Source organism: Diabrotica undecimpunctata, chromosome 10 (assembly GCF_040954645.1).
Source record: "Diabrotica undecimpunctata isolate CICGRU chromosome 10, icDiaUnde3, whole genome shotgun sequence".
Classification (NCBI taxonomy): Eukaryota; Metazoa; Arthropoda; class Insecta; order Coleoptera; family Chrysomelidae; genus Diabrotica; species Diabrotica undecimpunctata.
In genome coordinates, this window is record NC_092812.1 from 46,382,778 (window position 1) to 46,406,940 (window position 24,163).

At 32.7% G+C, this 24,163-nt stretch overlaps 1 protein-coding gene across 13 annotated transcripts in view; it reads left to right on the top strand.

Annotated features, from left to right (window-relative positions):
- The window catches only part of LOC140452463 (latrophilin Cirl-like), a 931,875-nt gene that overhangs the window by 901,470 nt on the left and 6,242 nt on the right, over window positions 1–24,163 (top strand). For 10 of the 13 annotated variants that reach the window (XM_072546736.1, XM_072546737.1, XM_072546735.1 and 7 more), the window contains 7 exons: window positions 2,449–2,614; window positions 2,991–3,205; window positions 4,362–4,465; window positions 8,095–8,139; window positions 9,633–9,801; window positions 12,923–13,141; window positions 19,421–19,687. In XM_072546736.1, coding sequence (XP_072402837.1) covers window positions 2,449–2,614; window positions 2,991–3,205; window positions 4,362–4,465; window positions 8,095–8,139; window positions 9,633–9,801; window positions 12,923–13,141; window positions 19,421–19,687 — 1,185 coding nt within the window. Of the gene's footprint in view, window positions 1–2,448; window positions 2,615–2,990; window positions 3,206–4,361; window positions 4,466–8,094; window positions 8,140–9,632; window positions 9,802–12,922; window positions 13,278–19,420; window positions 19,688–24,163 lie in introns of all 13 variants that reach the window. The other 3 variants (XR_011952194.1, XM_072546741.1, XM_072546734.1) reach the window with 3 other exon arrangements.

A 24,163-nucleotide genomic window follows, 5' to 3' on the forward strand; every position in this document is an offset into this window, starting at 1 on the left:
ACATCACTCGTTTTGTAGTGGCTTAAAGAGAGTAGTACAAAATGATAATCTGCATAATGTACGCAACCTGACCTATCCCACGAAGTTATGGTCGATTTTACATCCATTGTGCATCTTGGCTTGTTCTATGGTTACTTTCAATTCCGTATCAGAAATTTGATTTTATATACCAAAACCTTGTTTGTATCTGTACCTGGATATTTCTTTGGTGGAGTACTGTTTCGGTTAGTTCTGAAACACAAGTGATATGTTTTTTGATAAGGTTCAGAAGATCGAACTCACTGGTGTTCTCAATAGAAACTGCTCACAGAGATATCATCACTGTAAAGTAGGCAAAGTACTAAATTCAGATGAATCGGCCTAACAATAAGGTCTGTAACTACAGAACACTTGTTCTTCAATACAATAAATACATGGAGGCGTTTCTAGAACCTAATGAGATCTTTTTAGGACCGAAATTCATAATAGGCTTCTGAGAAGTCTAGAGTCTTAAAAGCCTGGACTATAATAGAGATATCATCATCATCATTAGTGGCATCACAGCTCGTTCTGAGCCAAAGCTTTCTTCAGAGCAATCCTCCATTGTCTGTTCTCCGTGCTATAAGTTCAATAGATTTTAGTAACACAGATATACGAGATACCTAAAAGATCTTTAAGGTCGCAATATAGAAAGGACAATTTCGCAAAAATTATTGAAAACCTTTAGAATGACCAATAACCAAAAATAAAATACATAAATTTTCATATTTGAGGTGGTTTCACTGGGTCATACCTGATGGTACAAAACGAAATCCTACATTACAAGTGTAACACTGCCATATAATTCTGTGTGGTTCATTTTTACAGCTGCAATGTACACAACTCTGTAAATTCGCATAAATTGGCATATGTTGAGCCCCCATCTCGTCTCGACTGGAACATGCCTCTTAGACTTACTATAACTTTTTACTTCTACCTCTCTTTCTAGTATCTTTATATAAGTCCATGCGAGAATAAAATGAAAGAATTCGGACATACAAAATAAAAGAAAATGCACATTTACCATATTTTGCTTTTTCTGCTTATTTGGTAACAGGATTTGAGCATATCTGCTTATCCAGATATCCCATGTGCTTATTATAATTTTCCACCTAGAGTAGAGAAATCACGTCTTGAAGCGTTCTATCTCTTTGCCTCCGATTCACCTTTGTAATTCCTGTGGATTGTGGAAATATATTGCTTTATCCACTTTTCACTCCCGTCAAGATGTTCCCTAGTCATAGTTTATCTGCAATAAACTCACTAAGTACGAACTGCACTAAGTAGCGAACTGTACCACATCCATAAAATTTTGATTTTCTTAATTCACTTATTGAGTGACAAGGAAATGAAATAATTATCAAAATATAATTTTGAGTAACTGTTTTTAGGAATCCAGAAGTAAATTGAACAAAGTTGTTGATAGTGGGTCGCCTTTTATTTTATACTTACAACTGCTTGTGTGAATTTCTTTTCAAGCAAAAATTTGAGCCGTTGTAAACTGATCTGAGATCTGTTGATCCTGAAGCCAGTTTGATATTCCCGCAACAAAGTTTCTGCGGACTCTTAATCTCCTCAGAAGTCTGCTAAATACACACTAGCAAGTGTGAAGCAGAGTGATGCCTCTATAGTTCTCGCAAAGCATAGGATCTCCCTGTTTATGAATTGGGAAAGTACGTGAATCAGACCATTGTCTTCTCTTTTTCCCAAATACACTTCACACTCTTGATTTTTTTTTTTTTTTGTTTTAAACACAAGATTTGTTTTTTAATCCAAATTGCAATAAAATACCACTTAAATTCCATAACAAGTGCACATTTGGATAATACAATCCTGGCAGCTGTCAGATTTGTCTCAAAATACTCATTAAAGTATTGTATTTTCATTATTTTTATACTGTTATTACAAAAAATCTATGGAATACACAAAATGAATAACTTTTAAATTAATCGATGGACGATCTGAAATTTTGAGGGTCTGTTACACACTGCAACACTGCACACGACGCAATATTAAAGGTGTAGGTATATTTTGACAACGCGTTTGCCTTGTTTTGAAACAAGGCGTTTGACAACTGAAAAACAACAACAAATTATCTGCAGGAAACCGGAATGTTTTCTTTCTATGGGTATATAGTAGATAAAAAACTTACTACATACCTGGATTATTCCAAAGTCCCAAAAAACTTATTTACTGGATTAAGATGGCAGGTATTGCGCAGCCAATGATGAGATCTGCCCGGTCGTTGCACTTTGTCGCAACTAGGTCCCCAAGGAAAAATTTTAATTTAGTTTTAGTTGGACAAAAATTACCTCTCAATATAAAATTCACTATTGAAGATTATGATTTGAATGCAAAAACCAACGCAATTACACTACTTGATTCTAATCGACTTGAATCCAAACTATAATAAATATTTTCTTTTTTTAGAGTGATCGTACGACAATCCATTGTAATTTATGTATATGCCTTTTAATAGCCGAAGTGATATTTTTGTTCGGAATTAGTCAGACTGAGAATAGGATTGTATGTGGAGTAATTGCTGGATTCCTGCAATACTTCTTTTTGTGCGCCTTCTTCTGGATGTTCTTCGAAGGTAAATATAAATATGTTAAGGCGAATTCTCGCACATCTCTGGTGTCTTTATACATGTTATATGTAATTTAATTTTATGATTATCTGCCTGATCATCTGTGAGTGAAGACTTTTTGTAAATAACAAAAACTGCTGTAAAAGAACCAGCATTTAGAAGTATAAAAGTAGTTTTATTTTTATTCGTTTTTACAAATTATCGTAAAGCTAGTAATACACAAGGAAATGTTTTTTTTACATTAAACATAAAATATAGAAAACTTGAATTTAGTCATAAATTCTCATGATGGAACACATAATGTTTCTTGGAAATATACCATTGTTATTCATTGTAATTGATTCTTAAAATATTAAACAATCGCTTCATTGTTTGCTTTCAGGTTTTCAACTGTATGTTATGCTTATAGAAGTTTTCGAAGTTGAGAAGTCTAGGATGCGCTGGTATTATTGTATAGCTTATGGTCTTCCTTTTGTTATAATATTTATTTCCGCTGTAATATATCCTCAAGGATATGGAACTTACAGGCACTGTTGGTTGCAGACTGACAACTACTTCATATTTAGTTTCGTTGTACCGGTAGCAGTTATCATATCGGTAAGTTTATAAGCCTTTATTTAATTTCAGCATAATTTTTTGTTGGTAAACTGAGTCCATCCTACTGTATCGTGGTGTCTAGTCCCTAAACTTGTAGACTCACAGAAAGCCACAAGCTCCTTTAAATGTATCTCCTTTACTTGGCTCCGGTGAATGAACGCCTCTAGTAGACTAGTGTTCAATTACAATTAATCTAATTAATTTAAAATAGATTAATTTTTACCTTCGGAAGATATTTTAAAATTAATTATATTGCACTCTGCTGAAGAAGACTTTTGTTTCATAGCAATAAAATTCATACACAAGGAAGCATTATATTCCATAAAGAAAAAAAATATGCACGTGTTGTTTTGAACTTACTAGGCACGGGTTATAAACAGGGCTCGATCTCCATTTGCGGCGAAGTTTTTTAATATTTGTACCTTAGTAAACACTGAGTACTTAGTAAGCATACTGATCGCCAAAGAGGTCAAAGAAAATATGGTACGATTAAGTAGGAGGAGTTGAATTGTGAATCTTGGAAGGCTTCACTACATTGAGCCTAGTCCTCATACCTCCACTTTTAGTCCAAGAGCCTAGGAACCTCAGCAAGGGAAGCTCCTTGAGAGACTATCCTGCCTAGCACTGAAGGCACTCCATCACACATTCGTGTCCAAGAATGTCCAAGAAGATATCGGCCACCTTGTTCTCCTCTATACGTGGGCGTTCCGGTACCCATATCAAGTTGACCTTGTTGGCTAACGCAGCGGAGCTTCAAATTTCACAACCAGTTCTAGGTTTTTGTAAGAGCCGAAAGCCGACTCTAACGGAGCAGTGCTGATTTTCGTTCTACCCACTTATCACGTCTAGGAAAGTAAACCTAGAAGAAGGGTGTAAACTCAAAGTGATGGGCTATGCTGTCCTGTATCATGGAAAGCACAGCACAGTATTAGGCTCTTCAATCACTGCCCAGGGCAGTTGAGCGAGTAGGTGTCCCTGTAGTCCGGTAGCCGCTGGAGGTTAGCCAAGTCGGCGAGATCAGTCTAACCTAGAGATGAAAAAGAAAAAATAAAAAAATTGTTTATAAATTATTTTTTGAATGTGAAAAAAATTATATTTGTGAAACCTCAAAACTTCCTTTGCCTTCCTCGTTCTTAATAAATATGTTTATTTGTAGTTAAATGTAATATTCCTAATAATGGCCATAGTAATGATGTGTAAACACTCCAGTAATACAGTTTCCATGAAAAACAAGGAGCATTCCCGACTTGCAAGTACCAGGTAAGTTACATTTGATTTTATTTCACTTAGTGGTAGTTCACTACGTAATATTTTACTTTTCAAGTGCGAGACAAGTAGATTGACTCATGTGTGTATCTCCCATTACCTAGTTAAAAATTTAACAATGTTTACATTGCATGTAGTCTTAGTGTTCAACAGTTAAAACGTTGCATTTATGGAATTGAAAGTTCTGTTGATTTATTTGTATGTATTTTTGTTTAATTTAACTGATATCACTATAATTATTTCTCAAAACAAAAGATTTACACTTCATCTGTTTTCTATTAAGACAACAACGACTCTAATGTTACATAATATTGTGATGAAACAGGTATCTTCTATTGGGAGATAATTAATATAACCTTCATTCGTCACCGAGTAATATAAGTAATATACTGGAAAGAGCACCAACGCCTAGAAAAAGTAAGAAAACCACTTTCGCATAGAGTCAAATAGATCGTGCATCACCATGCTTCGTCATCGTCATTATTCGTCATCGATAGATATCATAAGTAACTGCATTTCTCTAGTTAGATATTTAGATTTTATTTGGAGAAATGTATAGAAAGGATGTAAGGTGTTTCTACGGGTCTATATCTAACGCAAATTTTCTCTGTCTGGCTGTGACGTGTTTCTTTCAATCGTTTTTCAAACTGTCGAAGTCTTGATTCAACAGGTATTTAAACCTTTTCTTCGCTGCGACGCTTTTGCCTGCTCACTAGCCATTTTGGCCATTTTCGGTCTTTACTGAGCTTCATAGCGATTTTCCTGATCCCATTTCAGTAGTTTTTTCATTTCCGGAAGTATGGCCTGTAATGGGATCATATTTTATAGTTTCCAGATGAATGATGCTACGTTGAGGCTGATTTTGTGTTTGTTCCTAGACTATTCTTGTCCTAGGGAATAGGTGGATCACTCGTAGAGCCCTTGATGTCGCTTGAAGGCACGACACAGTAACGAAGTTACCTAATTTCTTTAAACCTTCAGTCTCACAGCTCCACCACTCTGGTAAGGACTTTTTCCGCCAGATTTTTAATCTTTTTTTGTATTATCTCTTAGAATTACATCGTCAGAATATTACAGATGATACAGAGAGTGATTGCCCATTGAATTTACTGCATTATTCTCCACGTAGGTGCTAGAATATACCAACTCCAAGATATTGTACCTCTTTTTCTTTGTTCTGCCACAAAATAACTTTTAACCATATGAATCATCATCTTCTTGTTACCTCAGACACGACACTACTTGTTTCTGGCAATTACCCGTAAAACCTTTGTACCGAACCTGTTCTTTTGTTATCACCGGGAAGCATTTCTTTCTTATATTACCCCCACAACGTTTCTCTTTTCTTCTTCCTTCCTTCCTATGTGATTGTCATAGACTTCCTTCCTATTCATTGGTATCCCAGTCTCTAATTGCCCAGCGCTTCATTCTATTTTATATAAAGACGGTCTATGTCAGCTTCGTATCCCCACATTTGGTTTTAGGAAGTTTTTAAACCTTAACAGCTTTCCACTCATCTTTCCTTGACATCCTTTATATCGAGGAGCAGATGGTGCTTCATCGATAAGTTTTATTAGGGGATCTGTAAACCCTATTTCATTCTCGAACACCCGAAAACTTCTTATGGATCACTGCTATATCGTTCTCCATTAGAGCAGTTTTATAACTTCCACTACCATAATTTTTTGGGGAGAAGGTTGTATGTTTGCTCTTTTTTGTAATTTTATCGTCGGGAGAGTACTTCTGATGGACACAATCCACAATTAATTAGCAGTCTGGGTCACGTTGGTTCTCTTCAGAGAAGTAGTTTTTTGTCAAAAGTTGCATAATCCTTTAACGTTGACTTCTTTCTCCGATATTTTGGGGTTCTTTTCCTTGGTGTTCTGAGAATCCCTTTTGAAAGTAGTTTTATACATTCTGATCCCACAAGTACCGGAGACATGTTGTGGGGAGTGGTAATGCTTAATTAGTCTGCTGGAGAACCTCCTCCGTTCTGGTCCCACGAAGAATGTAGAAATAAAGGGTTCGTACCTACAAAGCTCCCTATGTATAGTACTTATAAGGTCTAGTATGAAGTAGACCGATTATAAGTTCTTTTTAGACACACAATGGCCACGCAGATTTGGCACAATATGCGTTTCCTTTGCCTGTTGCTATCCTCTTGGTCCACTGGCAGCATATGTGTTCTTCTAACGCTATCATGACGTTAAAATGGAACAGTACGATGGGCGATATAAGTTATTCTCCATACTTTCGATTTTTTAGTTACTCTAAATCCAATTCGTGCCACTCATTAAGTGACACACTTAGGATATCTTGCTACATCTATAACTTCATTAATGGTGCAGTAGCACAGACGGATCGTTAATCACAATAACTACTCAATACAGCCAACGTAATAGTGGAATAGACGAATATTTTATAGCTCATTTTGAGTTAATAACATACAAATTTAGCAGAAGACACACATACAATACACGGCATGAATTATATAGATATATATTAATTAGTCTAATATTTCAAAGGCGGTTCAGTGTTTGTGAAATTACTCTTGTAAAATAAAAGTATTCGTTAACTATAAATAACGACTGTTTCGTTGTTGCTGTTACAATTTATCATTTTACAATTATATGATTGTAACAAATATTGACAACCGCTTTTGATATTTCTAATATTGGGTGTGGTTTTACACAGTAATATATTACCATATTGGAGTAAATTGTACAGTATATACTTTAAATAATTAAGACGAATGAAGTTTGTTTTAGAAAACTGCATATATAATCATTAATTATGACGTATAATATGACGTATAATAATTATGACGTATTATACTTCACAACTTAGCCCTTTCAGCTTGAGCTTCCAAAAGTTTAGTCTTTATTGGACCTGACTGTTAAAGTCAGATGTTAAAGACTAGATTATAGTGTCGTTCTATCATAAATTTTCTGTTTTTATGAGATTTATAGATTTATAATTTATAAATTTTATATTTATAAAGATTTAATATCGAAAGTTTTTATGAGATTTATTTATAAAGAATGATTCTGTCGGCTGCGATCGTCTTGTCCTACAACGACGAAAACTATTGAACGGTCAGGACCGTCTTGTCCGTAAAAGGTTTACGAATCCGAAGCAAAAATAATTGTATGCCACAATTTAGTAAACGAAAACATCGATCAGGAAACTTTGGATGGGTTTAGATGTCAGGGCATTGTGGCCAGCTCTAAATTATTATTAGGACTATAAGGAAAACTTACAAATAGATAACTTATATACTAATATTTTGCATCATCTCGGAATGCAATGAATTAGCGGATAAGCTGACAAGAAAACTGTAGTTTTTTGCCGATATTAGCAGGTGTCTAATATTGACAGAATTCGAAAAAAGAGCAAATAATAAAATGGCGGATGTATCAGATAAGTTTTTCTATCTCAAACTTTCGAATATTTGTCCAATCAAAAGTACAACTTTCTAATTAGTATTAAAATAAAATAAAGCTATGCTTAAAAAATAAAGTATCAGTATAATTTGCTCAAATGTGTTGTAAATATCGTGTGGTTCGGTATTAATTCTAATACTATCTTTCTCTCTCTTGCATGGCGATCTTATCCTATGGTAGTGGAAAGGAGGAAAATGCACTTCATATCAAAATAAAAGCTCATTTGTAAGAATTTTCTTTATTGTATTTAATTTTTGTTAGTAGTTTAGTTTTAGTGCACGTTTAGGTAGTGTAGGCTTTTAGATATTAGTGCAAAGACTATAAAAGCAATATAATTGTCTTAAAAGTTTATACTCTTCATATTTTAAGACTGTCCGTCTGATACAGAGGTGGCAAAAGTGTTCTACTTTAAGTTTTTTGTTCGTTCTTTAGAGTGGATGTAAGAATTTTACTTGTTTATATACTTACAGTTTAATAAAGGAACGCAGAAACTTGTATGAAAATTACCACAGCAATTATCAAGCGGAACAACCTAATAAACATTAAGTAACACCAAAGACTCATAAATGTACAACTCGTGAGTACTTAACAGCTTAGAACTTCAAACAGTCCCTTAAGCCGGTGGCTAAGCACAACAAAGTATCGTAACCCGACCATAAAAGAATTGTTGGTAACGAAATTGCTGTTAGTTTGTCATTGCTGCAATTCCTTGCTGCAACGGCGTTAGAGTTTAAATTGAGCTTTCTTCTTAGAGTGTCTTCTCAATACGGCGGTTGGCAGTCATAATGACTATTTTATTTTTGAACTTGCTGCTCTAATCAAATCAATCGATCTGCATTGATACCAATCACGTAGATTCTTCAACCAGAAACTGAGTTTCGACTTCCGACTCTGTTGCCGGAAACAGAGGACATTACTCGGAGTTTTATTACAGTGTGAGCATCGACAACCCATACTGCCTCCAAGATCTTTTAAAAACCTAAAACCACCGAGTCAGTGGATTAGAATTATGAGCCTAGGGAAGAATAAGTCGGGTGGATCGTATCATAAATGTCAACGTGTTGAGAAGAATAGGAAAAGAGAAGGAAGTGTTAAATACCATTAAAATTAGAAAGTTACAGTATTTGGGACATGTCATGAGAGGTGAAAGTTATAATCTGCTTCAAGTGATAATACAGGGAAGGAGAAACCGAGGAGAAGACGTATCGCGTGGTTGAATAATTTGAGAGTGTGTTTTGAGGTATAGGGTGGCTCCATTGAACTATTTAGAGCAGTAACATCCTAGATGCGTATGTCCGTGATGATTGTCAAGCTTCTTAGAGAAAATGGCACATAAAAAATGATATAAGAGATACACAAAAGATCTTTTAAGTCACAGTGTGGCGATCAATTAGGTCCCAAGACTACTTTGAAATCTATGATCTAAAACAGGAACAAAGTTAAGACAATCAAGGATAGACTAAAGCTAATAACCCATTAAAGATCTTATATTTAATGAGAGTAGCAAGTATAAATTGCTGAGTAGTATTTAATCAGAGAAATTAAAGTATTTTACACAACCCTCACAACGGACTATTTTACCAATGTTTACATTTCCTCAACTTAGTTTTGTTTTTATAACCTTTGCAAGCTTAATAGTATAGAATTAAACATATAATAGATATTAGCTATATTTTTAGCAAGCGAATCTATAAAATAATATTTTAAATGTGTTTTAGCGCTTGGCTGAAAGGAGCATTCATCTTAGTTTTTCTTCTTGGTTTGACTTGGACCTTCGGATTCTTATACCTGAACAAGGAGTCAGTAGCCATGGCGTACATATTCGCAATATTAAATTCGTTACAAGGATTCTTTATTTTCTTATTTCATTGTATACAGAACGAGAAGGTAAGATGTTGTGTGTACAAAGAACGATCTACTCTGTTGTAATTTTTGTTTGTATCGATAATTTAAGGAGTTAAACATGTTTTTGTTTACGCAGAATATGTTCAAATAATATTTTTAAATTCTTTACATGCTCCAGTGAATTAATATTGTTACTAATTGAGGGGAATGTAATTCTCTTTGTCCATTGGTATAGAAATTTTAAACTACATGAATAATTTATAGGAACTATTTTGTTTAGTTTTGGCATGTAATAATAATGTACAAAATAGGAATGTGCATAGGACAATCAAATAATTGGATTAATAAATGAAACAAAATTATGTTACAAGAACATTTAAATAAATCGTTTTTCCAGTTTGTAATTTGTTTAACCATTAAATAGTCAAAATATTCAGTATTTGAACAAAACTAATGTTAACTTTCTAAATTATCGTTTAAACTCTAATACATAAGATACATCGATTATAGTTACTGTTAATATTTACTAAAAAAACTACAACATCAATTACATTTTAGTAGTTTCAGTAATTTTAAAACTGTTTTTAAGATATGGGTCTATGATTTTTACGTATAGTTTTTGACATTACAGTAAGATAGAATTATTATAAAAACTTTCTTGCAGAATTTCAGTAATTTTTATTTGGTTTTAGGTCTCATAATGTAACTTGAATATTCTAATTAATTTTTTACGTTTTTACTGTGCACATTATTTTTTTCTGTGAGTTTTTGGAGTACTCTGGTATTTGATATTCCGCATCTGAAATCCTTCCGGTATCTGCTTTTGACTCGGTCAAGGTCCAAGACTACTACATATAAAAATATGTAGAATATCTAGCAATGGAGTGATATGTGTTTCAATTTTAAATTCAAATTGTGTTTTGAATAATTTGGACATTTGCTCTTGAAAGCTCTTCTTGCTTTTGAAATTCTTGATTTTGTTTCATAGGAATGATACTACTGCTCATTTAGTTCATTTAATACTGTGCCAAGGTATCTTGTATGTTGACACTCCACACCATTGTCTCCTTTAAACCACAGCAGGTACAGGGTTCTCTAAAATATCTACTGTATTTAATCGGAATTAACCACAAGTTTTATTGAAAATACGTTTATTTTGACGCTTTGATTTCCAATTCGGGAAATAAGCGTATTTTCATATAAAATTATGGTTAGTTCCCGTTAAATGCACCAGATAACAGAAATACAAGACAATATTTCCAGAACTAGTTTCTTTAAAATATCCTACAACCGTAACCCACAGTCTTCTCGCTACTTACAACTCTGTATGTCCAAGTTGGGAATCGTAAGTAGGGAGAAAACGGATATGGTGGATAGGTCTGAGGCGGAGGTTCACCCTCACAGCTATCTGGAAGATACCTTACGACAAGGCGTGAAATAAGTCTTTTTTGTCAGTAGGTAGGAAGCAATTTAGACAAGAACCTGTGGAAGATGTCACAATACATAACCGTATCCGAGACACCAGTATATAAGAAGAAAACATCTAGCTTCGAAAAAGTGGATTTATTTATTGAAATATGAGGAACCTCTAGCTTACTCCCATCATATTACTCCATTTTCCTAATTCCAAACTTAAAATTAATGTTTTCTTTATATTTATTGGTGGTCCAGATCCTCGGTCATCAATATCTTCGAAGAAAATTTGATTTTTGTTGTTATTGATTCTGACATCCTCTACATTCACGGACCCCAAATTCTTCTTACTTACTGACAACAATGAGATGTACTCGTATATCACGCCTTACGGGTAGATATTCTGCAAATAGCTCTACATGTGAACGTCCATCTCACACCTATCCACTACATCCGTTTTCTCCCTACTTACCATTCACAAGTCATGCACGCGGAGTTTTAATTATCTCAACTTCATATTTCTCACCAATTTCAACTACTTTGTTCACTAAAAGCTGTAATCCTTGTCCAGTGTCGGCAAAAAGGACGGTGTCATCGGCATATCTACAATTGGAATTGCTTCTATGTATTGTATGGATTCTTGGAGAATTGCTTCCGAGTACATGATGAATATAAGAAGTGACAATATAATCAATGTGGAACTCGTAGAATTTTCACTTCATGTGTTCTCTCATTGTTGACTATAGCAAAAGAAGACCTTTTTTGATTATGCGTAAGTCTTTGCCCATCTAGTAGGACTTCCACCATGTTGTGTAGAATTTTGTCAAATGTCTTTTCTTCTTAACGTTTCATCTGCAACCACAGCAGAAGTTATCAAAAGCGATGTTCCGCTTTTTATAAAAACACAGAGTTGAAATTATAGCTTTAAACTAAAGAAATATTAAAAATTTGTTTCTTTGGAGATAGTTGATAAAGAAAATAATATGTCTGTAAGTTTGGAACCCTTATCTTAAGAAGTTGCAACAGGAAAATACTGTTTGTTATCTTTTAACAACTGTTTTATGAAGAAGGCAACACTTTAGGTTTTAATAAGTATCCAAATAATAAAATATTTATTAAAATATATTGTAGACTGGTATTGCTATTATTTAAAAATCATTTTACACTATATTGCCGTATTTAAAATAATTAAGTCATGTGTAGTACTAATTGTAGTAAGCAACTGTACATAAAAATGTAAAAAAAAGTTTAAATAAATAACTTGAATGAAATATTTTGTAGACTTCTTTAAAATTTTCAATGAGTTGCATAAGTGAAATAAAAAGCGTTATCTAAAAAAGCGTTAACTTTTTAAATTTACTTCAATGTGCTGCTTTTAAATGATTTCAAAAGTTTTCTTAGTGGTACACTAAGTAAATTCTCTAAATTAATGCAATAAATGCTTATTATTTTCACTGTGTTGTGTTAGATATGAGTTAGATGACGTAGAACTGTTAGGTATATACGTTTTAATTGGGAAAGTCTTTGCCCATCACATACATAATTAATGTATGTTAATTATCAATACAGTTGTTCCTAATTGATTTAATTAATGTTTTAGTAATACAATTAAAAATAATGAAATATCTAACACTTCACTTTCCGATTTTGATTTGTACTAGCACCGTATTTCATTATTTTGCTTACTTGCTCCCTTTTAAGTTACTTTAAGTTAGTTTGTCGCACTGTTTTGATTTGGTTTTCTTCTCAGGTGCGGAAGGAATATCGCAAAATAATAAGAAGACACTCCTGGTTACCGCAATGTCTGCGTTGCTCTAGCCCGAGTGGAGGATCGGGAAGCACCAGCGGCAGTTCCGGGATGGCGAAAGAGCGGCGAACCAGCCTATACGGTGGTTCCAATGGGAACCCTTCGGCTGGTACCAACTCCCATTCCACTGACAACTCCGTTCTTACACAACACGGAACTAGTGTGGGTACCAGTGTAGTCAATAACCTTAATAACACGCGTCCTACTGCACTAGTCCAGAGTGTCCCTAGAACTGATCTCAACAATGCTAGTACCACCACGACGAGCCATAAGAGGCTGCATAATGTCTCGCAACAAGGTACTATTATCTGAGAAATGCTTACCAAGTGCAGCTCGTTATGTCTCATGTTAATATAATGTAACTTGTACAAAGGTGTCGTCCTTTGAAATGCCGTCTCTTAATGCCATCAAAACTTCTTAAGCTGTCATTTTGAGTTAATATAGAAAAAACTAAAAGTCATTATACATTATCGACACGTATTTAAAATGGTCATTTCATACATAATTTTTAATGGTATAAAGAGATGGTACTGCAGAAAAATAAGCGTGTGGAAGCTTCATTTAAGCATATGTGTGGCATTATGTTCACGTTTTTGCCAATACTCCTCGTACCTTTTGTTAAATAAATAAAGATAATTGCTTTTTCCATGTACAGGATGATTTTTAATTTATCTTATAAATGCGGGAAATGTGCTTTGTCTTCCAAAAAGAAAAATTAATGAGTTAATGTCAAAGTTATGTACCCGATCTGTTTAAAAATGGAACCAATTTTTTCTGAATTCAGACTTTATCGCTCATTATGTCGTGAATAATGGTCGTTTCAGTAAAGCCCCAATTAACAAATGATTTATGTGACTTAGTTAATTCAGAAAATATGCTCTCGTGATTATCTGGAAACCCTAACTTGTATTGCAACCAAACTTGTGTTGCATTGTAAACCCAACAATTTAGTATTTGAATTGGAGTACATCAAAGACAATTAGTGGGGCCCATTTTAAGGCACATATATTGCAATGAGATATGATTGGCCGAAGGTTAGATAGATAGAGTATACAGAGGGCGATGAAGTATGACTTCAGGCGAATTTTTGTTTTATTTCTTGACAAATTAAGTACTTGTCTGTTTTTAACAGTATTCGATTCACTCATAAAGAAACTACATAGAGTATAGTGCGAGTGTAAAATGCGTCCCAAACTATTTTATGCATCATAAAACTTGCATTGATACATTTTTAGGTATCTTAACCAAGACATTTGTACATTACTTTTATGTCTCATGACGCAATCATTCAAAATGGCAGATGGACGCCATTTTGATGTTGTTAAATTATTTTAGATAGCATCATATTTCAAGTAATACCTCATTTAAAATCTGTGATATCACGCAAAATGATCTTGCATTTTTGTATCATTCTGTCGTGGAGTTTCAAAATAGTGACCGTTCAATTCTAACTGGCCAAAATGTAAATAAATTATTAACTACTACCAATAATTTGGTAGTCTTCACTATTTGAACGCTATTGTCTTACTCAGTACGCTTTTATCATAATTCTGGTAGGTCGCTGGTTTGGCGACCGTTCAATTATGAAAATTATCTTAAGGTACTATTCCCGTCTAGAATGCTAAAAAAGGGCACATTTTTAACAGTTTTTTTTGTATTTTATTTATTATGGCAAATAAGGTTCTTTTATATTATTATACAACTTTTGAACGTTACAAATTTTTTTCTGTTTTTTTATTGCTCGTGTATTTTAAAGATGGCGCCAAAAATTTTTCGTCTCAAAATTACTGCTCCATGGCGTACAGTTAATCTCAGGAATGACAAATCTGAAACAGAAAATTCGAGAAGCATTTTAAAAAGGAAGTGTCCTTACGTTATAGTTTACGAAAAAATTGAAAATCTTAAAAAACAAAATGGCGGACATTTGAAAAAATTGTTCAAAAATTGACCTTTTTTCGACTATTTTTAGTCACAAAAATTTTATTATTATTATTTTTTTTGTCACCATCATAGAGAAAACCAAAACAAACGAAAGACGTCAAAGTTTATTAAAATCGACCGACTTTATCCGAATATTAATGATTCTTATAAAAACTAAGTTTTTAAAACTAACTGAAAGTTAATCCCGGACTTAGTCGGTCAATTTTAATAAACCTTTATGCATTTTGTTGTTTTGGTTTTCTCTATGATAGTTAACCAGAATTTGACAAAAAAAGATAATAATAAAATTTTTGTGACTAAAAATAGTCGAAAACAGCACCAAATATCCAAATGTTCTTTTTTTAAGGAATATCAATTTTTCTGGAAAACTATCGCGTAAGGGCACTTTCTTTTTAAAACCTTTCTCGAATTTTATGTTTCAGATTTGCCGTTCCACAGAATAACTGTCCGACGTGGAGCAGTAATTTAGACGAAAAATTTTTGGCATCATCTTTAAAATACACATACGATGGGAAAAAAAGAGAAAATTTTTTTGTATTCTTCAAAAGCTGTATAATAATATAAAAGAAGTTTAATTGACATATATAATAAATTGCCATTTTTTAGCATAAAAAATAAAGGTAAAATAGATTCGCAAAGAAAGAATAACTCATTTTTGTTTTTAGAAACGTTCTTAGTGACAAAAGCTTTCAAATTACCAATCACACGCCATGTCATAATTTTAATGTCAATGAAAAAATAATTTTTGACCGAAGCATGTCAACAGAAACAAATAAATTTTGCCAGAATGTGAGAAAGTGGAAAAATAAGTCGACCTGTTCGACAGTTTTCCCTAAAAGTTGAAGGCTACCAAATTATTAGGGATAGTACATATTTTTTCCGAAACAACGGCAGAGAATCGCACAAAAATATAGGAAGATGTTGAGTGGCACAAGAGCTTTTAAGTTAGGTATTACTTGTCATATCATCCCATTCATAATAATTTTGCAAATTTACATTTGTTCGCCATTTTGAATAATTACGTCACTTAAACATAAAAACGTTGTACAAATGCCTTAATTCAATTATTCAAAATCCAAATAATTGGGAGCAAACTTAAGACGCTTACTATATGTGCAAGAAAAAGTTTAGTAGGTCTCCTAACACTCAATAACTACACGATTCAAATACGGTAGACTATTCAGTTTTGCTTTCGTTATCGACCATAAAGTTCCAGATTTTTTTTTTGCCTTTTTAACAAAGTACATATATTTTGCGTTTCTTGTTTCACACGGTTTTATTGTGTTATGTAATCTATTTTTTAATGTAATATCGAAATAAAGTATTGATTACTTTTTATTTTTTGTCTTCATGCTTTTGTAAGTATAAATACCGCAGTTTTTTCTGTAATTTTGTGCTATGAACTGGAAACTTCAAGTAACCTGTTACTATTAAAGTGAAAACAAAATATTTTTCTCTCGTTACAATTTGTTTAATACAAAAATCACCTGTACAATATTTTGTAAGCATGGACCTTTTCTACTAGTCTCGTCAATCTTCAAACGTATATACAGTAGATAGTACTAATTAGACTAAAAGCACATGTCTAGAATTGATCGATTACACAGATTTTTCTATATATTTCAAAAAAGTAATCATGAAAATGCATTCTCACCAAATTTTTGTTGTTTTAGTATATTTGGCAGTTTAAATAATTCCAAAATTTTCGGAAATTATTACTAATTTAAATAATATAATTTATTTTGGGTTTCTAGGCGGTAGTATTAACATGTTTTGTTCTATACTGGGGCTTGTCAGATATTGGTAGAAGTGGAAGATAGACTTTAAGAGAAACAGAATTCTTTATCAAATTTCCACTTAGAACGGTGCCTGTTTTCTCTTATCCAAAGAAGTTGGAGCTAAAGTTGAAAATTTGACCAAAAATCCTACTTTTCTCTCCTCATCTGATCTCTCTCCAGATTTTTATTATCATCTGATGGGTTCAGAACATCTCATGTGAACGAAGAAGAAACTTTTAGAGAGCAAGTATGGAGATTCCTATATAAAACCATAACTTTTGTTGTATCACTGCGTATAGCAAATGCAACGAAATATCTAATATTTATAATAACGCAAACCGATTTAAATAAAAAAGTTTTGAAAGGCCGCCGAACATTTTCTGGTTATTTACCTAAATTTTTCTGATCTACATAAGCCTAGAACGTTGCAAATACTGACCAATTATAGGCTCTAGACTTTCGAATTGAAAATTTTGTCCTTTTAAAGTATATTAAGTTGAAAACGGATTAAATTTTCAGTATAGACATCCTAAAATATTACCAACTATCCATAAAAGTTAAAATAGATACCTATTTTTATGCAAATGTTTTATTTTTACCTTTTTGTTGTTTTTGTTATGGGTTTTTGTTATTTTTAGTTTTGAGTTTTGTACGTTACTATTGCTGTTACAACTTTTAGGGCAGAAGTCACAATACCACCTATAAGATATATTGTGTCCCTTTTCTTGCCTTCTCCTAATAATTTGATAGTGTTTAGCTTTTTGGGAAAAACAGGTCTATTTATTTTGTTGAAATTGTTTTATCACTGACATCTGTCAAATATATGATGTCATCGAAAATTTTATTAAAGCACAATATATAGCATGAGCTCCTGTCCAAATTTTTGTACACCTGTGCCACGCCGTTTCAAAATTGCGACCATTGAATTATAAAAATGATCGTAAATTTACTTTCAATTAGATAAAAACTGTTTTCTGTATCTAACGGCGTATTAGTGACACAGGAGCTTTAAAACGACTGATTACATTTAGGAAAAATTTCGATGACGATACATTTTTGACAGATCTCACTTGAAAACAAATGAATTCTACCCCCGGACTAAACTGGAAAAATAACTTTACAAAAATCCATATGCAAACAGTGTGATAAAAGAGCTTTCTTATGATGTAGGTATTACTTGGAGCATGATCCCTTTTATGGTTTATAAAATAGTTGGGCGTCAGAACTGTAGACACACGATCTTTGAATCTTTTTTGATTATAATTTCCAAGAAATATTTTTGATTTTCTAATTTTCTTGCTAGCCTGGTTAATGTTTAGATCTTTTGTGATATACTTCTCTTTCGATTTCATATATAGTTAAACTGTTACCAATTCAAAAACCGCTGAAAACCAAGTATTTGGTTTTCGGTAAGAACATGCTACAAGCAACGTGGATTAGTGTAAATGACACTCAAATTGAGAAAGTGTCAAACTACAAGTACTTGGGAAATTTAATAAATGATACTGCAGACCAAAACAAATAAATAAAAAGACGTATCGAAATTGTCAGGGCACTTTCATTAAGATGAAAAAATTCTTTTGCAATAGGGACATTAGTATCCCACTACTATTAATAATGTTAATAGGCTATGTATTTAACACCCTATTATATGTAGTAGAGGCCTGGACTCTTAAACAGAACAATATAAAAATATTGAAAGCCTCGAGGTGTGGTTCACCGTCAAATACTAAAGATACGTTGTATAGATCAGTCACAAACGTTGAAGTGCTACGTCGTATAGGAAAAGAGCCGGAGGTTATTTTAACTCAAATATTCGAGCCACATATATGCGAGGACAAAAATAGGCATTACATCAAAATATAATGCAGGGAAAAATTGAAGGAAAAAGAAATGCAGGTCGTAGAAGAATATCATAGTTGCGAAATTTGAGAGAGTGGTTTACGAATGAGCTCTTTAGATCAGTTGTAAAAATATCATGATCGCCTTGATAATTTCCAATCTCCGATAGAAGTGGTGCAACAATAAGAAGAATTCCACAAAAAGGTTTCAGTCTCTTAAAAAGTATTTTGGCAATTTGGGGCACCTTCACTCCGGTATCTATCGAAATCCATAAGAGGATTAACTAAGAGGGTAACTAAGTTTTTCTTAATTAATTCATTTAATTAATTACTTTAAGGCATTCCCACGTTAGTTTGGAGCTGATTACATGTGATTTCAGTGCCTTGATTGTTGTTAATTTCTTCTACCTTTTGTTACTAAAAATATTTTTAGTATATTGATGAGACTAATTTTAACCATAGACAGTTTTTTACTATACATGTTATTATTATAAAAATTATAAAATGTTAACAGAAAGTAAATATAAATTTAAGAAAGAAACAAATTGGCCTCATATAAAACTGTCATCAAAATTCAATATAATTAAAAAAATAAGTTTTTACTACTGCAAATAGCAAAAATTGGTGAGAATGTGTAATTATAAAATTGTAACTACGAGTATTATATGTTGAGAGGTCATTGTGCAGACGTAAAACCGTATGTAGAGACGTTTAGACTTTCCGAGCTGCTTACTAACTATAGTGTTGTGGTGGTGCGCGCATTGTGTACCCGTCAAAGCATTTCACTGTCTTTTAACCCGTAAATATACAACTACTAATGCTTTCTTACTGCTGCTTTTGTTAACCAAGAACCCAAGGTGAAGGTAACCATTTTGTTTCAGTTGCACCGCGACTGGAACTCACGAAGTTGCACGAACGTAAATCGGGTATGCAAGACACCTGTACCCACGTCTACTTCGGCCAACATGGCTGCTACTCTGTCTCGGCCGATCAGAACAACACCTACAAACCTTATTCCGGATATTGAGTCTAACAACACTTCCACATTACCTTACTTCCGTAATTTCTATAAAATCTCATCTAACAATCCAAACATACCTAAATCAATTTCCACTTGGGGTCCTCTACACAAACCTTTACACTCTAAGGTGCGTAGCTTCTCTAATTTTACACATTTTTCCTCACAAAACCACTTGCATGAAGCTTAAAACTCCTCTATTACTTTGTAAATTAATTTTTAATAACAAGCACACACCCACCATTCACGATTCCCCTCCTCATGATTCATTGAAGGCAACTCTTAAGGAATATTGAATGAGGCCACTGTTGTACACTCTTATAAAGAGTTTATGATGATGAGAAACAGAAGAAATAGTACAACAACCAAGCAAATAAAAAAATTAAGCTACACAACAATATAAATAAGGCAGTTCAATAGTAATTTTACAAAAATTACAAAATATGGATCAGGAAAACCATAATATATAGACGTAAATGGCATGTCAATCAACTTGTTTAACCTGCAGAATACTAGCAATTTACACGTCTATGAATTTGATGCAATTTGACACACCGTGAATGTATATACTAAAGAAACTATATACCTACCTCAAATTCAATAGGGCTCGTCTTTGGCCGAAGACAACCACACGATTTTAGTCTAGTTCTATAAATGAGATCAGTAACAGAAAAGTATGGAACAATATGTTGACCTGAAATGAATGAAGCACTTACAGACCTTTTGTATACGATTGTGTTACGAACCCTACTTAATGTTTAGATACATATAAAAATGTAAGTAATATGCGTTTTAAGCTTGATATCAAATGGTTTGTGTATAATATTTTTAATTGATATATCAAGCATGATATTTTTCTTTAATATATAACGCTAGATCTTAGAAAGATACTAATAATGTATAATAGTTACTTGCTAAATTTTCCTACTTTAAATATCGATACATTATATTATATATTTTCATTCGAGATTATATAAAAGGGCAGTTCTAACAAAAAATTATATTAACCACACAAATGTCTTAATACTCCGACTGTTAGATCTAAAAATCAACTATGCACACTTAAATAAAGGCGAAACTGTTCTAAACCGTTCTATTCGGCATTCTGTATACATTATTTCGTTGAAAGTTCATTGCACGTCATCATTGACACTTTTACCTTATCACAGTTTAATACTTTATAACTAAAATTATTCCATTTAATAATAGGCGTGCAATACTCAGAAAATTACTTACAGAAACTAAGCTTTTAGTGTTATAATTACCGAAGAGGAGTTACTATCAATGCTAAAGTTGTAGATATATCCACAAGGAAACTAAATTCCTGTAGTTGGCTCTATACCATGTATCACAAAAATTTTATTTAAAAAATTCCTTTATAACAGGTATAATGATAAAAACCCTATCGGGCTACATCACAGAACGTTTTCGGAATAACTATTCCATCATCAATGCTATCTGGATGTACATGTTTGAAGCCGCTAAATATATGGGTAAAAACCCTTTATATGTAGTTTAATTAACTTTGACTTATATCTGTGATAATTAAAAACTTTGATATTTAATTTACGAAAGGGATTAATCACATGGCAACGTAAGACTCTATTGGGGTTGCTTGTCCTTAGAGGAAGTGTCTGTGAGGACTTGTTGCTATCAACTTTGAGTTACATCTTTAATAATTAAAAACTATGCTGTTTAAATTACAAAAGGAATTAATCAACAAGTCTATCAAGTGCTATCAACAAGTCTTCCAGACACTTCGTCAAAGGACTAGAAACCCCAGTGGAGTCTTACGTTGCCATGTGATTAATTCCTTTTGTAACTTAAACATCATAGTTTTTAATTATCACAGATATAAGTCAAAGTTAATTAAACTACATATAAAGGGTTTTTAACCCATATATTTAACGGCTTCAAACATGTACATCCAGATATCATTGATGATGGAATAGTTATTCCGAAAATGTTTTGTGATGTAGCCCGATAGGGTTTTTATCATTATACCTGTTATAAAAGAATTTTTTAAATAAAATTTTTGTAGATATATTTTAAAAACAGATAATCATGTTCTGGTAAATTAACATTTATAATACAGAGTTACAAAGTTGATCCGAAATAGGAATAGTATCACAATGGACAGTACAGTGTTGCATGGATTTCAATAAATTAACAGGGTTAAGTTAAAAGATAAAGAAGATCACACACATCTTGTGGAAAATGTCATGGCACTCACCTGCAATAAAATTTACATGAATAGATTCGTCTCGAAATTACAGTCATTTCATATCATTGCGCCTACTTTGAATTTTGATTAATAACGGCGTAAATTGTAATTAAAGTTTATGAAAATCACGTTTTTGAAGTCTAAAGAACTGTCATATTCATTAATACTAAAGCTTATTTCAAACGAAATAGTTAATAGCGCAGACAATAGAATATCTATGATCAGACCCATGCAGTGGCGTTATAATATTAAACAAATTAAATTATTTGAAATCGCACTAGTTACAAAATTATTACTCACTTAAATAATAAATGGATTTTGATTGTGCACAGATTGTTTTATATACACCAAACTTTTTGTTTGTTATAATACAATCTTTAATAATTGATACTCTATAAAGTTTGGTAAAAGTTAATTTCTAATTTAGTATCAGTTACATTAAAACCGTAATTATAAAGTCATGATTCCTTAACGACTCGTTACGGACATACAAAGAACTGATAAGAATTGTTTCCGAGAATTTCTAGTCACTGGATTTCAAACGAGTTCGTAATTTAGGCTCATTATGTTGTCGAATCTCAACAAGAAAGGTGCTACCACACGTATTAGAACTCTTTTGTAGAATGGTTAAGTGTAGTACGAGTAAACAGGTCAGATTGACACCAGAATCCAAAGGAATAGTTTACAATGTATTTAAATATATGCAAATACTATTTCCTGAAGAAGATAATCGAACCAGTATTAAACAACGTGTGAGTGATGCTACTGGAGTATCTTTACGTACAGTAGAAAGGATCATTTAACAAGCGAGTATGTTAAGAAACGCAGAGTCAAATAATACACTAAAATTTCCAGCTACAACACTTGCTAAAAAGAAAGCAACCGTGACAGACTAGAGGGAGTTCTGACCTGACAAACAGTTCATTAAAAATGCCATTCATCTTTTTCATGAGACTGAACGTTGTCGTGTATCAGTGAAGATTTTGCAGAAAAGGCTTGAAGAGGTGTACGAGTGGACTGGAAGTGTGAGTTCTCCCTACAGAATTGTGAAAGATTTAAGATTTAAAGGGAAGAAAACATAATATAACCGACGTTTATTAATTTAACGGAATGATATTCGTGCTCTACGCATTAAATATTTGGACAAAAGTAAATATTATAGAAGCGAAGGTAAGTCAATTGTATATGTTAATGAAATCTATGTACATGCAGGACACACTACGCCAAATAGCTAGACAGATGACAGTGGCAAAGGATTGTTCAAAAATATTTCAAAAGGAAGTAGGTTGCTTATCGCACATGGTGGTGGGAAGATGGGTTTCATACAGAATGCCCTTTTGATTTTTAAGTCAGGAGCTAAGACAGGAGACTATCAACCACCCACCCACCACCAGCAGCACCCACCAGTAATTCTAAAAAAATGGATATGAAATCTTGGTTCACAGAAAAAATTTACCATTTGTAACGTCAATGTTAAAACCGCAATTGTATGAAATCATCAAACGACACAAACAAAATAATATTCAATATAAATTTAACAAAGTGCTCCAAGAATGTGGACATGTTTCTTTAAAACGTAACACCGTTGCCAGATCTGGTGTACACATTTTTCACTTTTCAAGCGACTTTTGTATCTTTGATACAATTGCAAGATTTCATTGTTATTTAGTGTTTTGTGCAATTGTATATGAAATAAGCGTGAAGTGTGTGACTTTGCTTTGTTTGAAGTTTAACTTTGCTATTACAGTAAAACTCCTTAATAGCGGTCAGTAAAAATGTTATAAAGGCTTTTTAGAGGGTTGGTCACTTTATAGAGCTACAAACTCTTACGGGATTATCTGGAAACAATAATTTAATATGTACTATGTAATATATATATATATATATATATATATATATATATATATATATATATATATATATATATATATATATATATATATATATATATATATATATCGAGAAAAGGAGTACGACCGTCAATCCAAAATAAACTAAGGTACACTCGAAGAGTGGTGGGTTTTTCGGTCAAAGTGGAGAAATAAAAGACAAAGAAGGTGGCTACTTCATCTATTTATTGAAGACGTTTCGCTTTCTGCTCAGAAAGCATCATCAGTTCATCTAAAAAGAACAATATGAAACCAAACATCCATAGAGAAGTTACAACAAAAGTGTGTTACCTTACAAAGACATGTAGCAGTCAATGATGTTAAAAATATGAAAAAACTTACGAAACTGGACATTCAGAGTTAACGTTGTATAAAATAATTAATTGAAACTAGGTATAGTTTGCAATTTAACAAAATTAGCACAGCAAAAGAACATGTGATAAAAATACATGTATTAAAAAGTTATTATAAAAACTTAAGTAAAAAACATTAA